This window comes from Rana temporaria, chromosome 4 (genome assembly GCF_905171775.1).
Source record: "Rana temporaria chromosome 4, aRanTem1.1, whole genome shotgun sequence".
Classification (NCBI taxonomy): Eukaryota; Metazoa; Chordata; class Amphibia; order Anura; family Ranidae; genus Rana; species Rana temporaria.
The window spans coordinates 71,617,626-71,637,811 of NC_053492.1; the positions used below are offsets into that span (position 1 = coordinate 71,617,626).

The 20,186-nt window shown below is 42.7% G+C and overlaps 1 protein-coding gene across 1 annotated transcript in view; it reads right to left on the bottom strand.

The window, feature by feature from the left end:
• Positions 1–20,186, bottom strand: part of LOC120936297 (b(0,+)-type amino acid transporter 1-like) — a 37,075-nt gene that overhangs the window by 9,131 nt on the left and 7,758 nt on the right. Inside the window, exons 2-4 of the mRNA XM_040348538.1 lie at positions 20,044–20,177; positions 11,233–11,362; positions 6,553–6,677 (exon numbers count right to left, since the gene is read on the bottom strand). Coding sequence (XP_040204472.1) covers positions 6,553–6,677; positions 11,233–11,362; positions 20,044–20,177 — 389 coding nt within the window. The remainder of the gene's footprint in view (positions 1–6,552; positions 6,678–11,232; positions 11,363–20,043; positions 20,178–20,186) is intronic.

The window sequence follows — 20,186 nt, forward strand, 5'->3', positions numbered from 1 at the left end:
ACAAAATTGAAAGTTTATGCCATTGACAAAGTGGAAAAAAATTGGAGGAACACTAATCTTAGAAGAGAAATCTCAAAGAATGAAACTTACTGGATTTTTAAATTAGACACACTTAAACGGAATGAATATAGAGTTGGATATAAATTGTTTTTTTAGAAAATGACGCTCCAAAATAGCCACATTATATATCTATACTTTATTCTATTTTATTTTTATTTTATTTTTAATTTTTATTTATTTTTATTTTTACTATTTACTTTTATTATTATTATTTTTATTTTATTTTTATTTTTATTTTTATTCTTATTTTTATTTTTATTATTTTTTATTTTTCATTTACACATATCTTTAAAACTTATACATTCATATAAAGTTAGTGGCAATAAATAAATATATGAGGCATGACAATGAGAAGCAAGTTTGAATATATACCCAATTTTTAAATTTATATATATTTATAAGTTTTGTAAAGTCTGTCCAGTGTCACTGCTCAACAAATACAATACAAATACAATGTAAAAGTAACCCATAACAAAAATGGCGGTATAGAAACTTCCGGGAACAATCCATAATAACAAATGGCAGGGTTAGCACTTCCGGGAATAACAAACCGTGTAATTGGTTAAACAATTAATTCAATGATATAAATAACCACACATAGATGATACCCATAGCTTCCTGATGACGCATGTACGTATGCGAAACGTGTAGAGGCTTCTGGGTAATCTTTACGCAAACCTCCACGAACGGAACTACGTCAGGTGACACCTGCGTGGCACTTCCGCATAGTAAACAGCTCAAACACCAAGGCGTGGAACGCACGCCGGTGGGGGAACTCGAGCAGTTACGCTGGAAAGACTAGTGCCGGTCGGAATAGGCACTAATAAATGTGAGTGCAAATTTTATATGCTTTTTAAATAAATGTGATACTTTTTATCGAACCTACTACACCATATCTGGTTTTATTTCTTGGAGAAAGGAAAGCAGCAGTAAGCTGGCAGCGGGATTGCTGTGAATTGATGAGACACATCCCTGGTTGCATTAAAGGCATTAATTACACTTTGATCTGGTGAGCGCATATTATTTAAGAAGGTGGTGGTGACACTAAGGGTGAAAAGTCACGAATATTTGATCGATTCTTTTGGGATCCCTATCGGAATCTGCATTTATTTTTGGAACATTGAATTTCTTGGGATTATTTTTTTGGGACTATTTTCTGTTTTGGCATTATATATATTTTTTAGTTTATACATATATTTTTTTCTTTGATTGATTTCACATTTTTTGGGTTTGATCACTTTTGTTTGAGCACATTGGTTATTCACTTACTCATTTGACTTATTGATTAATTAATTAATTTATTTATTTGTTTATTTATTTAAAAGCTGTAGGTGTATTATTCATACACACACACATATATATATATATATATATATATATATATATATATATATATATATATATATATATATATATATATATATATATATATATCTTTGCACAGGATTAGCACAGTATTATATGTATATATATATATATATATATATATATAAAAAAAAATGTATTATACACCATCGGTCTTAAATACATTTTTTCCAGAAGTATCTGACAGGTGTTGGAGAGGATGTGACGAAAAAGAGACAATGATACATATTTTGTGGTCATGTCCAGTAATTAGGCTGGGTTCACACTACGGTTTTCCCGTCCGTCAGCCGCATAAGATTTCAGTATTGAAAACGTACGGGCCCGGACGGGAAAACGTATAGATAGACAATGCATTGCAAATCGTATGCACTCAGATGCATCCGGGTGCGTACGATTTGCTGGCAAAAAGTTTTTTAAACGTACGCAAAACAGTGTTCAACCACGGTTTTGCGGCCGTTTTTAAAACAGTATGGCAAACGCATACGTTTTCCTTTAACATTAACGTCAATGGAAAACGCACATATGTGCGGTTCCATACGTTCCCGTCCATTTCAGCCGCATACGGTTTTTCATATAAATCGTATGCGGCTGACGGACGGGAAAACCGTAGTGTGAACCCAGCCTTAGATAGTTTTTGCAGACAGTACAGAGAATCACTCAAACATTTACTGAAGACCAGATTCCAGAGGAACCAGCCTTTTTTCTGTTGAACAACAAACAAATTCCAACTAAAAGATATATGAACTCAGTTATGTGTCATTTGATAAATGCAGCAAAAAGCTGCATTTCATGTACTGGAAGGACCCACGAGCACCTTTGATCTCGATGTGGCTTAATAAAGTTAGAAGAGTGGGAATAATTGAAAGCCTCCTACCTATGACAATGGATAGAAAGGAACAAATCAAGGAAATATGGGCACCATGGGAGATTATTGTACAATCAGAAGAAGGCAAAAGGTTACTAGGAGAATAAGGAGAAGAGTAGGTTCGGTAGGAATAGGAGTTGGAAGATAGGGCACCCCTGAGAGATGGACGTAATTAAGAAGAAAGGGGAAAGAAAAAGGGAGGGATTCCTTTTTTCTTTTTTTTTCTGCATTTGGCGGGGACATGGAAAGGAGGAGGTCAGGTTTTAGGGGAAGGTATATGGGGAGGGCAATGGAAATAGAAAAAGGAAAACAGGGATAGAGAATGTATTAGAAAAGAAAAGAGAAGGAAAGAAAAGAAAAGGAAGAAAAAGGTTTCTTTGACTTAATTATATAGGCAAAAGGAATATAATCCGAGTTACTGGCTATCTTCTAAATTGTAAAACTGTAATGTTGTATCTCTATACCCTGATTAAAGAGAAATAAAGAATTTAAAAGAAAACTCAAAGGGGTCAAATGGAAAATTGTTTGCTGAACAGAGCAAGCATCCAATCAGATATAACCAGTGTTCAGGTGTTCTGACAGCCTTTGGTGGCAGCTGTCACAATATAATTGTTATAACAGGAAATTTTATTTATCTACACTGTTTATGTTTAAACTCTTCGCACCAATTGCCTCCCAGCCCTTTAAGATCCCCTCCCGGGAATTGGGAGCTTACAGATCCCCACTGGCTAAGAGCCATTACAGATCTGCCTCACATTTACCCAGTACCCTTCATTGCATTGGGCATTTGCCTTCTCCAACATTCATCTTCCAGTATTATAATTATTACTGAATATTCAGAGAATGCAGATAAACCATGCATTACACCGTTTTTATAGTCAGATCACTTGTTACTTATCACTGTATACATGTTACATAGATTTGGATGGCTCCAAGAATAGGCTAGGATGCTGTGTAAAGCCCCAAGGTGAATTAGACAGTAGCAGGGATATAGTTAGAAACCCTCTGTTCTAGGAAAATAATTATTGGGCCCCAGCCCTTTTAAAATCAACCTTAAGGCCCCTTTCACATGTACGGATCCCGTGAGGATCCGTACATGTGTATCCGCTTGCTCAGAGGGACCACCCTGTCAGATCTCCGCTCTCCCCTATGGGGGGAATCGGATGAACACTGACCGTCTGTCCGTGTTCACCCGATCCGCTCTGCAGACGGATGGAAAAGGATATTTTCAGGTTTGCAGTCAAATTTGAGAAAACCCCACTACATGTTTGTTATGTGTTCCCATTCACACAGAAAGCCTAAAAATGTTTTAAGGTGTCATGGCTGACTAAAAGGTTTTTTGAACGATGTTAAATTGAGCCCGTCCCAAATCTGTCCTAATTAACATACAATGCAAGAAGCCAAGTCTCAACACCTTTAACTCTTTGTTAGAACAGACAATGTTCAAATCTAGTTACCACTGATAATGAAGATCTGCCTGCACAGTACAGACAGGGTTCATTATGGCAAACACAGCTGCTGCCAATATCGCTTCTCTGTGGTATCTGTTCTTATCGGTGTCCAGTAGGGGTGCTATGCTGTCATTCTGGCCTAAGGGGGGGCTGGAATGACTGGCTATATAGTCCCCCTGCAGGAATGATGGGGGCTCTGAAGGCTACTACTGGCTGGAACAGAAACCAGGGCACCCACAGGCAGTTGGGGCACAGGAGTAATTGCCCCTGGAAAACTGGAAGAGCCCAGTTCCTTCTGGTTTGAATAGATCTACCCTGTCTGGCCGTGGCCTGGGAAGCCAGAGAGTCCACGATGTCCTTGCTCCCTGGGTGTGGTCACCCTAGGGGTGCTCTTAGTAACACTGGGGTATGGGAATCCGCGATTTGAAAAAGCACATGGTCACAGCACCAAAAACTTTTTTCTGCACTGCGCCTTTTAGGGCTAGGCCTTTTGGCGAAGTCTGAGGCAATTTTTGTTATTAGGTCTTATGGCCTAGCCAGTGCGTTTATTTTCTTTATTTTTCTCTCTGTGTTTGTCACCTTTCACCTTTGTGTGTGTTTTTTTTCTCACTGGGTGGAGGGTGTGAGTCCTCAGGCTTGCCCTGATGTTTCGGTGCAGGATGTTTAGCCCTTAGGTTCCTTCCTCCCCCAAACCTGGGGGTCTGTTCTCTAGAGAGCGCCTTGACCTTGTACTCAGTGGTCGGCTTGCCATAAGAAAAGGGGTCCACCAGGCCTTTTGGCTAGTTGGACCATTTCATACCCTATGTACCTGTCAGGAGCCTTGCGCCCCGGGGGATCAGGGAGAGGTCCTTCCCCTTTGGGGATGGACAAATCACACCCTAAAGAGCTGTTTCTAGTGTGTATTTACATGCACGTTTTTTTTTCACTTAACCGGGTTGTACAGGTAATTCTTTTTTTTTAAATAACAAACATGTTATACTTACCTCCACTGTGCAGCTCGTTTTGCACAGAGTAGCCCCAAACCTGGTCTTCTGGGGTCCCTCTGCGGTTGTCTCTAACCCCCTTCATGCAAGCTCTCTCCCATGGGGGGTTAGTTCTTGTGGGCTCGCTCCTGTGATACAACCGGCAGCCATAGCCACAGACTGTATCACTCGGCCCCACCCCCTGTGTCATTGGATGTGATTGACAGCAGCGCAAGCCAATGGCTGCGCTGCTTTCAATCAACCAATGAATGAGCCGAGAAGCCTGGCTGAGAAGCCAGCGCATTCACGGTGCGGGACTTTCGAGGGGTCAGGTAAGCAAACGGTCCCCTTTGTTTGAGTTGTGATCCCTTTTAAAGGGATGACAAATAACAGGCTGAAGTAGTCAGGGTTCTCACCCTATGCAGGGTAAGCGGTTCTGGGGTGATTCAACAAGGGAAAAACTGACTTGCATTTTCCCCAAAATTGTTAAAGTGACACTAAAGGTTCACTTTTTTTTAAATAACAAACGTCATACTTTCCTCCACTGTGCAGTTCGTTTTGCACAGAGTGGCCCTGATCATCCTCTTCTGGGGTCCCAAGGTGGCTCTCTCGGCTCCTCCTCGCAATAGATAACCCCCTCTGGGAAGTTCTCTCCCGTGGGGGGATACCTTGCGGGCGCGCTCCCGTGTCATACAATCGGCACCCATAGCCGCTGAGTGTATGAGTCGGCCCAACCCCCCGGCGCCCACATCATTGGATTTGATTGACAGCAGCGGGAGCCAATGGCTGCACTGCTATCAATCTATACAATTAAGAGCCGAGAAGCAGTGGAGAGACCGACACAGGAACGTGCTCACTGAAATTCAGGGCTCAGGTAAGTAAGGTGAAAAACACGAAGGTTTACAACCCCTTTAAGCCCTTATAATGGGACCTGGAATTTAGAGAATGGGGAGAGTTTTGGTGGGAAAGAGTCTCCCACCCTGACTACTGGTACTGTTGTTCTAAAAAGGTTAACGCCCTTTTGGAGGAGGCTTACAATGGTCAGGAAACAGTCAGCAGGTATAATTGAGGTGTAACGTGGAACAGGACATGCTTGTGAGGAAGCTGAGTTCAGTTTGTAATTAAGACATGGCTGAGCTTTGGTGTCCTTTTCTTTGAAATCTGATGCAGGCGAGGATTTTAAAACCCTGGTAAGGGACAAGCTTTACTGGCAGTGAGCCAAAGTTTTTACATTGTTCCAGAGTTTATGGACTGCTTTTGTTTTGTCTGCTGAAGAAAAAAAATGTTGTTTGCATGTTTTGAAAAATAAAAACCACTTTGTTTTAAAAAAGTGATCCACTGGATATCATTACATATAGACCTTTTTTGAGAATTCCTGCGTACTATAAAAATCTTCCTGTTTGCCTTTTAGATATCCCCCAGGATCTGTCGGGTCTACTGCTTTGTGATGTTGCCCATAGACATGGTTTATCTCAGTCATCCTATGATCATTTCTTTCTGAAAAACAATCATTTAATCTAAAGGGAAACCTTGTAATGGCTGCATCACAATGGTGTACCAATCCCCGATGCCCCTTATACATAGGGGCACATATGGCGTACCCAAAAGTGTCAGCTATCTTTTAAGTTGGCTTTGAATTGCATGGCACTTGTGCCATATAAAGTTCCTCACATCATCTGACACTGCATTTTAAATGGTTTTGTTCCCCTAGGGGGTCGCCCAGTGCCAGACACCAACGCTTTTCAAAGGTACAGCATACATTTTATCATCTACTATGTACAAGGCTAAGTGCCTGGAGAATGAACATCTAAACGATATTGTATTATGAGAAAGAAATTAGCTCACCTACCTGGTATAGTTTACAATAGTCCTGAAATCAGAGGGAATGATCATTATTAATGAGATGGCAGATGTTAAGATGAGGGCAGGGGAGGGAGTGAGTCGTTTCACATGAAGCATCGAGAGAATATTTGGCTGTAAGTGAGATAATTCATAATTATTATCAAAAAAATAACTATATAATAATAACAAATAAGGACATACACAGTTAACATTATCATGAAGGTGGATGCACACTATTTTTATATATATATATATATATATATATTTATATATTTTGAGGGGTTAGCTCGGTAGCGGGGTGTGTGACCCCTTGGATGGGTTTACCACACACTGAATTTATACAGACTGGCAGTCGAAGACGGTTGAAAACAAAGTTTCTGGTTTATTTTTCCATCTTGCTGGAAAACAACTGCAAGCGTCCAAACAGCATAAACGAAATCAAACATAAAATAACTCCTAGCCACTTTGGGCGTCTACCTTCCACACAGGAACCTATCTATGAAGTCTAACACAGCCTACTGCTGGGTACTGCTGGGTACACCCACAGATTTACCTGACTTCCTGTCACAATATATATATATATATATATATATATATATTATGCACATTTACAGGGATCTCCATGTCTGAAGGGAGAAAAAAGGATGGAGATGAGTCACTCTTGTGATTCATTCTGTTGTAGGTCTAAATTTCAGCTTGAGCTATTGAACTTCGAAGACGGCAGGCTTTCTGCAGCAGAGTTAAGCCACTGGCCCATAGGAAAGAATATTGCTGAATTCCCCCTTCAACGCAGTTAAGCCTCATACACACTGTCAGAATTAAAACGTTTCCGTGGATTTTTGTTTGAAGGGCGTTGGCCGTGAACTTGGTATGCATACACACTACAGGACTTTTTCAGCAAACTCACGTGGTTTTTCAGCTGTTTTCTGCTCTTTACCGCCACACTTTGGTCAACTGCTGCTATTGTTGGTTGATTTTAACATTGGTTCTGAGCATACGTGCTTGTAGTTTGGACAAAAGTTTGATGGACTTCTGTACACACGATAGGACTTTGCACCTAAGGACTTTTGTTGCCGAAAAGTTTGTCCGTTTGCAGAGTGAACATTTGTCCAATGAAAACCGAAAAAAGTTTTGAAAACCTGCTCATTTTGAAGTTTGTTGTCAAAAAGTCTGACCGTGTGTATGGGGCTTAAGTGTTTATGGGTATACCTCCTGTATATCTATTGTGTTCTCCCAGGCAGGGGGGCGTGGGGAGCCGTCCCTGCTGCCGGGAGAAGACACAGTGATTATTGCTAGGATCCACTGGCAAAAATCGCAATTAAAAATCCAACATGCTGGTTGTATCCAAGTTGATCGATCTATCAACTTGAAGGTTCTATGGATAAGTAATCTAAAATATGTAGAAAACACCAATCCATTAATGAGCCACAGAAAAAAATATATATAAATATGTAAAAAATCAAGTGCGAAAAAACGGAATTGATGTGTAGCTGCCACATTCAATAATCAAAATCTCAAGCTATCACCCACACAGATCACTCTAGGCTAACAGCGGTGCTAAAGTGCAAAATCCAATACACAAGAAAAATATCAGTGCATGCTATAAACACAAACACCGATAATAATGATAAATACACAGTAACAGTATGATAACAAACACAAGCATAAAGTGATTAATTGAAATCATCCAAGTGATAATAAACATAAAAAAGAAAAAAATGTAGTATAACTCAAGTCCATAGAACTGAATGCCAAAGTATGTCACAGTGCACTTAAAAGTCTTCCAAATATGTAGAGTTCTTCACAACACCACTTGTGTGCCAATTGTCTTTTGCCCTTAAGAACTGAACTCAAATCTAATTGCTTCTCATTTTCATTTTTGGCAATAAATAAATAAATGTAATAATTCCGATATAGCGATATCCACCTCTTCTCCAGTCGGGTGAGACATTGCCTGTGGGCATTAGGTCTAACCGTTGTTACGATTTGGACAAATGCAATTCATGCTCGTTTTTAATTGGAATAATGTAAGTGCAATAATTTAAGTTTTTTTAAATTAACCACATTTGAAACATACTGCACTAGTGGAGCTCTCCTCTTTATTCCCATACATGAGTGAGCTGATCCATATCTGAAGAAATTAATATCGCATTTTTTTGGGAAATCGGTCATATTAATACAATTGCTTGTGATTACCAAACTGATGAACAAATGGTTCCCTATCATAAGCGTTTCTAGCAGCTTGTAGCAGCAGTTACAGTCAGGTTCATAAATATTGGGACATTGACACAATTCTAATCTTTTTGGCTCTATACACCACCACAATGGATTTGAAACGAACAAGATGTGCTTTAACTGCAGACTTTCAGCTTTAATTTGAGGGTATTTACATCCAAATCAGGTGAATGGTGTAGGAATTACAACAGTTTGTATATGTGCCTCCCACTTTTTAAGGGACCAAAAGTAATGGGACAGATTAACAATCATAAATCAAACTTTAACTTTTTAATACCTGGTTGCAAATCCTTTGCAGTCAATTACAGCCTGAAGTCTGGAACGCATAGACATTACCACACGCCGGCTTGTTCTTGGGGCATTTTCCCTTGAGTTTTGTCTTCAGCAAGTGAAATGCATGCTCAATCGAATTCAGGTCAGGTGATTGACTTGGCCATTGCATAACATTACACTTCTTTCCCTTAAAAATCTCTTTGTTTGCTTTCGCAGTATGCTTTGGGTCATTGTCAATCTGCATTGTGAAGCGCCGTCCAATGAGTTCTGAAGCATTTGGCTGAATATGAGCAGATAATAATATTGCCTGAAACACTTCAGAATTCATCCTGCTGCTTTTGTCAGCAGTCACATCATCAATAAATACAAGAGAACCAGTTCCATTGGCATGCATGCATGCCCACGCAATGACACTACCACCACCATGATTCACTGATGAGGTGATATGCTTTGGATCATGAGCAGTTCCTTTCTTTCTCCATACTCTTTTCTTCCCATAACTCCAGTACAAGTTGATCTTGGTCTCATCTGTCCATAGGATGTTGTTCCAGAACTGTGAAGGCTTTTTTAGATGTTGTTTGGAAAACTCTAATCTGGCCTTCCTGTTTTTGAGGCTCACCAATGGCTTACATCTTGTGGTGAACCCTCTGTATTCACTCTCGTGAAGTCTTCTCTTGATTGTTGACTTTGACACATATACACCTACCTCCTGGAGAGCGTTCTTGATCTGGCCAACTGTTGTGAAGGGCGTTTTCTTCACCAGGGAAATAATTCTTCTGTCATCCACCACAGTAGTTTTCCGTGGTCTTCCGGGTCTTTTGTAGTTGCTGAGCTCACCAGTGCGTTCTTTCTTTTTAAGGATGTTCCAAACAGTTGATTTGGCCACACCTAATGTTTTTGCTATCTCTCTGATGGGTTTGTTTTGTTTTTTCAGGCTAATGATGGCTTGCTTCACTGATAGTGACAGCTCTTTGGATCTCATATTGAGAGTTCACATCAACAGATTCCAAATGCAAATAGCACACTTAAAATTAACTCTAGACCTTTTATCTGCTCATTGTAAATAGGATAATGAGGCAATAACACACACCTGGTCATGTAACAGCTGAGCAGCCAATTGTCCCATTACTTTTGGTCCCTTAAAAAGTGGGAGGCACATATACAAAATGTTGTAATTCCTACACCGTTCACCTGATTTGGATGTAAATACCCTCAAATTAAAGCTGAAAGTCTGCATTTAAAGCACATCTTGTTTGTTTCATTTCAAATCCATTGTGGTGGTGTATAGAGCCAAAAAGATTAGAATTGTGTCGATGTCCCAATATTTATGGACTTGACTGTATTTTTTGAGCACTGTGCAATCATGCTGGACTATTCCCTCTACATCATGCATTTTTGTTCTTTACAGAGTGGAGGTATCAATACATATCTTACCTTTGTGCTCCAATACATAGTGACAACCACTATGGTGTTGACATCATTAGATGATGGGTTTCAGTGGGCATCCCCACTTCCTCAGTGTATGTGATATGCTTCCTACTCCAAGTATTACAAAGGTTCTAGATGGAAGAATGTCACAGGCCCCACTAAGGAAGAGGGCGCGCTTACTGAAAAGTGTCAGCTAATAACACACACCACCATGGTGTAGTAGATTACAACAGCTAAATATGACATGCACAAGGCTGATGATTTTTGGTGTCTGCAGTCCTTCCACAGTACAAATACTGTACTTTATCACTTTTTTTAATTAATATTCTTTTATCAGTATATTGTTCATACCTACTACACATGCTACCATGCTTTGGGGTTTGAGTATTTTTCATGTTTAACGCAATAAAACAACACCAGGACATTCTGCAGCATACTGAATGACTCCTCTCCCTCCCGTCTTCAAAGCTAAACAGGAGCACTTGCAGAACCAATGTATTCCTATTTAAAGCTCAGGACATTGTGAGACCACACTCGCATGCTGGAATGTTCTCTATCTATAGGCAGATTTATACTGACATGAGATTGTAGATACATAATTACCCATTGTCAAATGGAGAAAAACTGGCCACCAAGAGAACCAAAGGTCTGGGGTTACCATAAATGGGTTGGCGACATAAAAATCAGGATGTTGTCACAAAGCTATCTTTATTTGAGTACCATTTTATAATGACTTAAAAATAATGCCTACCAAGTGACCCTCTCTGGCTGCCACAAAGCACACGCGTCCTCCGCTAAAGAAAACTCCATTTGCTGAGCCGAAAGCAGAAAGTGCCGCACCTAGAGACAATATCCAAGTCCAGCTTCCCAGAACCTTCAGTCTGCAATAAAAATGACTATATAAAATAACTGAGAAAGCAGATGTATTTCTAAAGGCACTAATGGCAGGAGGCAGGCAAAATATACAAGATGCTGTGTCACCTCTTTGAGTGCAATTTGTCCTGTAATAAAGACAGACTGTTCTCTTTTCAAGGAAAGTAGCACTTTGCAGGGGAATTATCCCCAGAGCTTAACCACTTACCCCCCGGACCATATTGCTGCCCAAAGACCAGAGTACTTTTTGCGATTCGGGACTGCGTCGCTTTAACAGACAATTGCGCGGTCGTGCGATGTGGCTCCCAAACAAAATTGGCGTCCTTTTTTTCCCACAAATAGAGCTTTCTTTTGGTGGTATTTGATCACCTCTGCGGTTTTTAGTTTTTGCACAATAAACAAAAATAGAGCGTCAATTTTGAAAAAAATGAATATTTTTTACATTTTGCTATAATAAATATCCCCCAAAAATATATAAAAAAACATTTTTTTTCCTCAGTTTAGGCCGATACGTTTTCTTCTACATATTTTTCGTAAAAAAAAATCGCAATAAGCGTTTATTGATTGGTTTGCGCAAAAGTTATAGCGTTTACAAAATAGGGGGTATTTTTATGTCATTTTTATTATATTTTTTTTACTAGTAATGGCAGTCGGGGGCGAGCGGGGGGCGCGCCTAGTGGCGGCTGGAAGAGAGGACGTCATATTACGTGCTCTCGTCCAGCAGAGCCACCTTGTGGACGTAACACTGCGGTGCGCGGTCGGCAAGTGGTTAAAGGAGTTGTAAAGGAAAAAAAATGTTTGCCTAAAATTAATGTCTGCAAGGTAGACAGACAGAATAGTGTAATGATTCTGTTAAAAAACGAGTAAATACCTATTAAATTCCTTCATCTATATCACCTCCGGCGTTCTAGTTTCTGTTCTCTCATTCACTTCCTGGTTTGCAGTGCTTGTTCATGTAAGAACATTTCCCTGTATGCATTGCGGCACGCCCAGTAATTCACACCTCCTTGAAGTCTCTAACACGTAGAGAGCGTCCTGCAGCACAGATGTAGTTCCCAGGAGGGGGCGAGCACGTCACTGACCACCGCAGTAAAGCCTCCCTTCACGGTGGTGAGTAAAAATCAGACAAGCAGGAAGTGAACAGAACAGAGAAGAAATAGAGCAACTTCTGAGCAAAAACAAACAATGAGGAAGTGAAAAGAGGAATGTCTGCAGGTAAAGGATGCTTATTATGAAAACATTTTTTTCCTTTACAACCCCTTTAATGAATAGGGTGAAGCTCTGCTGACTTCCATCATCCAATCATGTGCAAGCAAAATTTTTTTCTTTTTTTCTTTTCATGTGATTGGTTGTTCTTTACAAAGTGATGTTTCACCATGTTCACTAAGCTCCCAGAAAAATGTAATTACAAAGTGAATCTTCTTTTGTTAATTGATTGACTGATGAGCCTTTAGTAAAAAAAAAAAATCATCTCACATGATGAACATTGATAAATCATTAAGGCTTCAATCCAGGTTAAAAAAAAGTTGTCTAATTTCAAGAGCCAAATACAACATCTACTGTATAAACTACACAATTATAGTCACTTATTTACATTTTACATTTTAGTAATTCTATACCAAACTGTCAGAGCTGGGCTCTCAGCCCTTCCTTCTCTGTGCTCAGGTTGCTCAGCTGTCGGTTAATTGCCGGTACTCATCGTTCCACAGTGGCTCACCTGTTGATCATATCCTGCTCATCAGTCAAGCCCACAGCCAGCCCCTTCTGGCTATTTAAACTGCCTGGTTCATTTTTTCAATGCCTTCACCTTGGTCAACATATCTAGAGACTCTCTGCTGTGTTCCTGTTGAAGACTTGCCTGGCAGATGTCTTTTATGGTTCCTGATTCTGTCTGTTGCCTCTGACTATGCTGATCTCTGGCTTCCTGATTTCCTGGCTTGTTCTGACTACCCGATTTGGCTACTGAACCCTGGCTATTTTTTTACTACGTTTATCAGTTGTACCATTTTTACCAAGATCTATGCAGATTGCTGGGAGATAGTGCAGTCTTAGGATAGTTACTTCTGGTATCTATTTTACAATCATGCACAGCTGGTGATGTTTGGTGGCTTCCATCTACTTTCAATTCAAAATTACAAACTATTAGGGAGGTGTTTATTGAAGTTAGTTTGCAAAACAACCTAACTGCAGCAAGAAATGTAACAGATTAAAAAATAGATAATACTATGTAAATGGGGCAATCCTAGATGGATGCAATGATAGTGTTTTATGGTAGACTAAACAGGCAGGGAAATGCCCAAGGAGCAGGAGGATGAGACTGTGTTGGGCTGAGATGCAGAAGATGGCCAGCATACCCACACTGGGACACTGTGGATGCAAGAAGAGGGTCGGCAAACCAGCACTCGAATGCCTTGGATGCAGAGGATTGCTGTGGCTGGCCAACCCCCACTGGAACATTGTGGCCACTGCTGCTTAGGCTGCACTGTTGGGAAAGTTCCTAGATGGCTCAGCACTCTAGCCTGGATGTCTGTTCTCTTTCCCAGTTCTGGGGCCAAGACCCCTGAGTCTGCCTAAGCAGTTCAATAGGAATGTCTCCACTCCTTTCTCAGACTTCATGGCTCCCCGGGAACTATAGTTTCCTTCAGCTGTAGAGCAGTGCTGCCTGTACATAGTGAAACTTCATCTCCCACAATAATTTTTTAACATTGTCTCCATCTTTTCAGTCTGTTGTCCAATCAATAGAGCATGCAGTGCTATTGGGAACATGCCAGGACTTGTTGTCCCACAACAGTAATCTGCAATGTTAATTTATCTTTTTCCATTAAAGGAGTCCATGTTCCAGTACCTGGCTACATATGCAATACCTGTGGCTCTGGGGTGCCAAAATATTTGCACATTTTATGCTATATGTCCCAATGCGCCCGTCTGAACAAGCCCATAAGGCACTTTTTTTTGTATAAATGCAGTGTACAGGTTCTCTAATAATGTCCCGCTCCCCTGTCAGTCAATAAAAGAAGGAACCCCCTTGGATCCCACTAACCAGCTGACCAGGTGTTCCAGGCTGACCAAGCTCCAGGGTGCAACATGGGCTCCCAGGATAAACAAAATCGGAGTCCAAAATACTAGATTACTACTGCACTAGTAGAGCAGATAGTTTATCTGGTTGATCAAAAAGAGGCACGGTGAAGTTTGCTTCCTATGAGTCTTTTCAGTCTGGGTCGAATGTTGTTTCTAAGGAAATAAATGCACTCATCACTATATAAGGGTTAGGGAGTATTTTTGATAAAATGCTTAAAATAAAAAAACCTATGACACGGCCAGACTCCTTCAAGCCATAACAGCCTGCCAGGAAGCAGTCATGTCCTGCCAGACCACTCTTACAGCAAGGATTGAAGAGGTGAAAGTGGATATATCCCTGGTCAGGCAGGACTTTCAGAAGCTCAGGGAGAGGGTCACGGAGGCCGAGACTAGACTCAGCACAGTGGAGGACTCCCTCCCCCCTCTGTAATTTTCCACAGAGGCCATGCAGCTACAGGTGAGTCAACTGCTGCAGAAGCAGGATGATATTGAGAACAGGTTGCGCAGGTGTAACCTCCACTTCATTGGCCTGCCGGGGGGGTAGAGGGGCGTGACCCCCCCCCCCCGACATTCCTGGAGACACTACTCTCTGATACATATGGAAGGGAGTCGTTCTGGCCTATTTTAGTAGTGGAGCGAGCACACCGTATGTCGGGCAGACCACCGCCTGCTGGAGCACCCCCCCGCACCTTCATTGCCAAATTCCTGAACCTCAGGGACCAGGATGCCATCCTCCGCCTTAGCAGGGAAAAAGGCAATATCCCTTTTGGAAATAAGATGGTCGCAGTCTTCCCGGACTTCCCAGTGGAGGTACAAAGAAAACGCAAAACCTTTATTGAGGTGAAACGCCGCTTGCGAATCAAGAATGTGAAATACGCCATGCTGTTTCCAGCTCGCCTTCGCGTGGAGGGAGAAGACAGAGCGCACTTTTTTGAAGATCCAGAAGCAGCTATAGCGTGGCTCGAGCAGCGTCATGTGAACTGATAAGTATACTCACACCTTCACATGCCTTTGCACACCCTGCTCTCCTATGCTTTATTCTCCTCTGAAAGATCCTGCCTATGTGTAACTGGGGAGCGGGCTAGGAATTGCATACTGATATTGCTCACTGTTTTCATAGCCCTTAATCCAGAGCCCTGGGATGACTCCTCATATGGGCATAGATGTCCCTATGTTCCCGCTTCTACTCACAGCACACACCTGTTCCATTGTTCCTATATGTCCCCTGCGGGGCGGGGAGGGCACATGACTGCATGAGGACATTGCTCTTTGATATTATTGCCCCCCCCCCTGCCTGGAGAGTTAGTTCCCAGAACACTCGAGTTGGACTAAACTTTTCCGAACTAGCTGTTCAGGTTTGGGACTGCTCCTTTAATTACCTGCTGGGACCCACAACCTGATGGTTGGCTACCCACGGCACACCCAGGGTGGTGCACTGTTTGCAGCGTCTCTGAAGCAGTGCTTCCCCTCATAACCATCAAGGGATAACACTATGGACTTTTGTTTTTTTCTGGTTTTCTTTTTTATTTTCCCCTTTTTTTTCTTTTCTTTTGTTGTCTTTTTAAAAAAAAAATTACATATCATTGGATCTGACTTTTCCAATTCTCTCTGACCGGCGGAGGGAACTACTCTATAAGTGAGCTCACTCTAATCGGTGAGCACAGTCCTGCAATGTGTCATGTAGCACAGTGAAGTTTCCCCCCGTGCTTTGATGTGTGCACCCTGGGTTGGAATGTATGGCCCGCGGTCGGATCTCTGACTGCTAGAGCCTATGTATATGCTATAACACTGCTTTGCTTTTCTTTCACAGGTTGCACAGGTCAGTGCAGGGCGGGGAGGGGGGTTATGGGGTTTATTTTGCTGAGAGATGGTCTTTTTTTTCTTACACTACTTGGTTTACATAGGTACTGCATGAATGTACTGGTATCATTGGAGGTCGCGCCAGGCCGGGGGCGGGCACCTTGTCTGGGTGCCCCAGGTCCTGGAGTTCCACCTTGGTTTCATTTTCGTCCATGGCCACATTAAAGGTTCTCACATGGAATGTAAGGGGGGTGAGAGATCCCATTAAGAGATCTGCAGTATTTGAGCAACTGAAAAAACTAAGGGCGTATTTGGTGGCCCTGGTGGAGACGCACGCAGAGGGTTCAATATTGAGAGCACTCAAACGACCTTGGATAGGCTTGGCTTATCACTCTGTTCACACTACACATTCCAGAGGAGTATCACTTTTGATTGCTAAAGCTATCCATTTCGAACTCCAGGACTTGGTACTAGACCCAATGGGTAGATTTGTTTTTGTAAGGGCAAAGCTACATGGGGATGTGGTCCTTCTACTAGCTTTTTACGTACCACCCTGTTTTAATTGAATGTACTGACTGAGGGATTTAATTTGATGGCATTGCAACCCGCTATACCAGCTATATGGCTGGGTGATTTCAATAACGTGTTGGATAGAACTCTCGACAGGCTGACCGGGCCCTTGCAACCCCTGACACACCCACACCCAATGAGATTTGCACGCCTTATCAGTGACTTTAATCTGATTGATACATGGAGATATAAGTGCCCTACCTCACAAGCCTATTCATGCTTTTCTGCGTCCCACCACTCTATGTCCAGCATAGACCTCATTCTTTTATCCAGATCACTTCTCCCTAGGCTGACGGATGCAGAGTTTCGCCCAGGTCACTGTCTGACCATTGCCCCTACTGTGTTAAATTGTCCCTACCCCATGCACGTCCACCAACGTCGTGGCGACTGAACCCCTTTTGGTTGAATTTATTACCAGATCCTAGGACCGACTGGGAACACTTTTTTACGACTAATGAGGGCTCAGCACGACCGCAGATAGTATGGGAGGCGTTTAAGATACATGCCCGGATGACCCTTACAGCCCGCATTAACCAAATTAAACAAACCTCTGCAATGGCTGTGGATACTGTAACGCGTGACTTAGAGATAGCGGAAAGGGAATTTCTTTGACGATCCCACAGAAGACAGGGCTGGTAGCTTTAAGGTATGTTCTAGGGCACTAGACCAGTTGCTCTATGAGAAATCCAAACGCAAGATGTTCTTTCTTAGACAGAGGTCATTTGAGCATGGTGAAAGAGCGGGGAAGTTACTGGCTTATCTTGTGCACAGCGAAGAGAGACCCCCGGTGGAGATCTCCCTGCGCCCCCTGACAACATCTTAGTGGCTGCACCTGTTCAGGTTGCAGGAATGTTTCGTGATTTTTTCGCCTCCCTATATGCCACCACAGTTTCGGATGACCTCTCTCTGATGGAGTCCTTTTTGGGCGACATACAAATCCCACAGCCAACTGAGGCCCAGACTGGGGAACTGGAGGAGCCTTTGACACTGGAAGAGATTACCAAAGCCATAGCAGAATTCCCTACATCCAAGGCCCCAGGTTCCGACGGCTTACCGGTGGAGTTTTACATCTCGTACTCGGACTTGTTGATACCCAGGTTGCTAGCGCTATACAACTCCATTTTTGAGACCTCTGATATGCCAGTTTCCATGCGAGAGGCTACCATTGTTCTAATTCCCAAGCCAGGTAAAGATCCTCACCTTCCAGAGTCTTATCGCCCCATTTCCCTGCTTCAGGTGGATGTCAAGATACTTGCAAAGGTGCTTGCCATCCGCCTTAACAAGGTTATCCTTTCATTAGTACACAGAGATCAGGCGGGCTTCATGCCTGACAGAAACACATCTTTCAACCTCCGGAGGTTATTTATTATTTTCAAGCTCCCCATGATAACTCAGGGTCCAGGATAGTTGTTGCCTTAGACACCGCCAAAGCATTCGACTCCGTCGAGTGGCGCTATCTCTGGACCTGCTTGGGTAGGTTTGGATTAGGGCCCAGATTCATCAAATGGGTACAGCTCCTTTACCAGATTCCGGTGGCCAAAGTTCTGGCTAATGGCTGGCCCTCGGATCAGTTCTCTCTCCACAGGGGTACTAGACAGGGGTGCCCTCTGTCGCTGCTGCTGTATACATTGGCAGGAGAGCCACTCGCCATAGCAATCCGCGCCCACGCGGGGATTGTGGGTTTACAGAGAGGAGGGGTGGTGGAAAAAATTAGCACATATGCAGATGACACTCTCCTTTATCTGGATGACACAGACAGCTCATTGCCTTTGGCTTTAGCCCTTATAGAAAGATTCTGCACATTTTCTGGCCTACGGATCAACTGGGACAAGTCTCAGATACTCCCGTTGGATAGCTACTCACCTACCAGCGACAGGGCCTTACTCCCTCTACAGAGAGTTAGGCCTCGTACAGACGGGCAAACATGTACGATGAAACCGGTCCGCCGGACTGTTTTCAGCGTACATGTCTGCCCGGAGATTTCTGTATGATGGCTGTACACACCATCATACAGAAATCCACGCGTACTCAATACGCGGCGACGAGGCCGCGCCGTCGCCGTGACGATGACGCGGTCCGTGCGCGGCCCTGGCAGTTCAATGCTTCCACGCATGCGTCGAAGTCATTCGACGCATGCGAGGGATGGCGGCTGCTCGGACATGTACGGTAGGTCTGTACAGACGACCGAACATGTCCGACGGACAGGATTCCAGCGGGCATGTTTCTAAACATGTTTAGAAATATTTGCCCGCTCGAAAAAGGCCCGGCGGGCAAATGTATGCTGGAATCCTGTCCGCTCGGCTGTACAGACGACCGAACATGTCTGCTGAAACTGGTCCGCGGACCAGTTTCAGCAGACATGTTCGGTCGTCTGTACGGGGCCTTAGTGTTATCAAATACCTGGGCATCAGGGTATCCATAGACCCAGGGGACTACTTCTCGCTCAACATAACTCTGCTGTTTGATATGCTTAAGCAGAAGACACAGATCTGAGCTCGCCTTCCACTAGGGGTCACGGCCGTGTAAACCTCATCAAAATGGTCCTGTTACCCACAATTCTCTATATGCTCTGGCATTCCCCTGTTTATCTTGTTCTTAGACATTTCATGGCGATCAAAACTCTCTTGAAACCTTTTGTTTGGGGCAACAACAGGCACAAACTCCCGTGGCACAAACTCAAAAACCCTACTGACCTGGCAGGTCTCACTCTGCCTGACTTTAATATATACTATCTTGCAGCTCAACTCTCACAAATATTTCATGTAGACAAAACGGACAGAGACAGGTTTCTACGCTTCCTGTGCCCGGGGTGGGCTGGGCTGACTCTGGACCCCTTGGTGGCGATTGCAGGAGGGATGGAAAGGGGAGGTGGGTCAGTTGATCGTAAGACTCTTCTGTACCATTACGGGAGAGTGTGGTCCATAGCCTCTGCAAAACTGCACATACCACTCCTACATACCTTCACCCCCCTGTGACATAACTCAGTCCTTCCTGAATTTATTCAGATTCCAGTGTTGTTGGATGATACTGCTAGAAGAATTTGTCGACTGCATGTACCACTGTCTGATTATACTTTTATATGTACCATCTCTTGTATTCAATAAAAAGACTTTAATTTAAAAAAAAAACTATTGATAGAAAACTTGGGGAGCAATTTGGAAGCATGTGTGATATGCATGAGCTAGCTTTAGTCCCGAAACGAATAGCATTTTATAATTGTTAATATAACCAATAAACTAACCCCCAGCTGATAGCCACAGCGTCTGAAGATAAAAATTCCTGTGGAGTCATCACTGCAAAATAGCTGATATTGACCAGGAGATAGGTGCACGTTACTAGTGGAATAGAAATCATCAGAGCTCGCGGGAGACTCACCTAAAACAC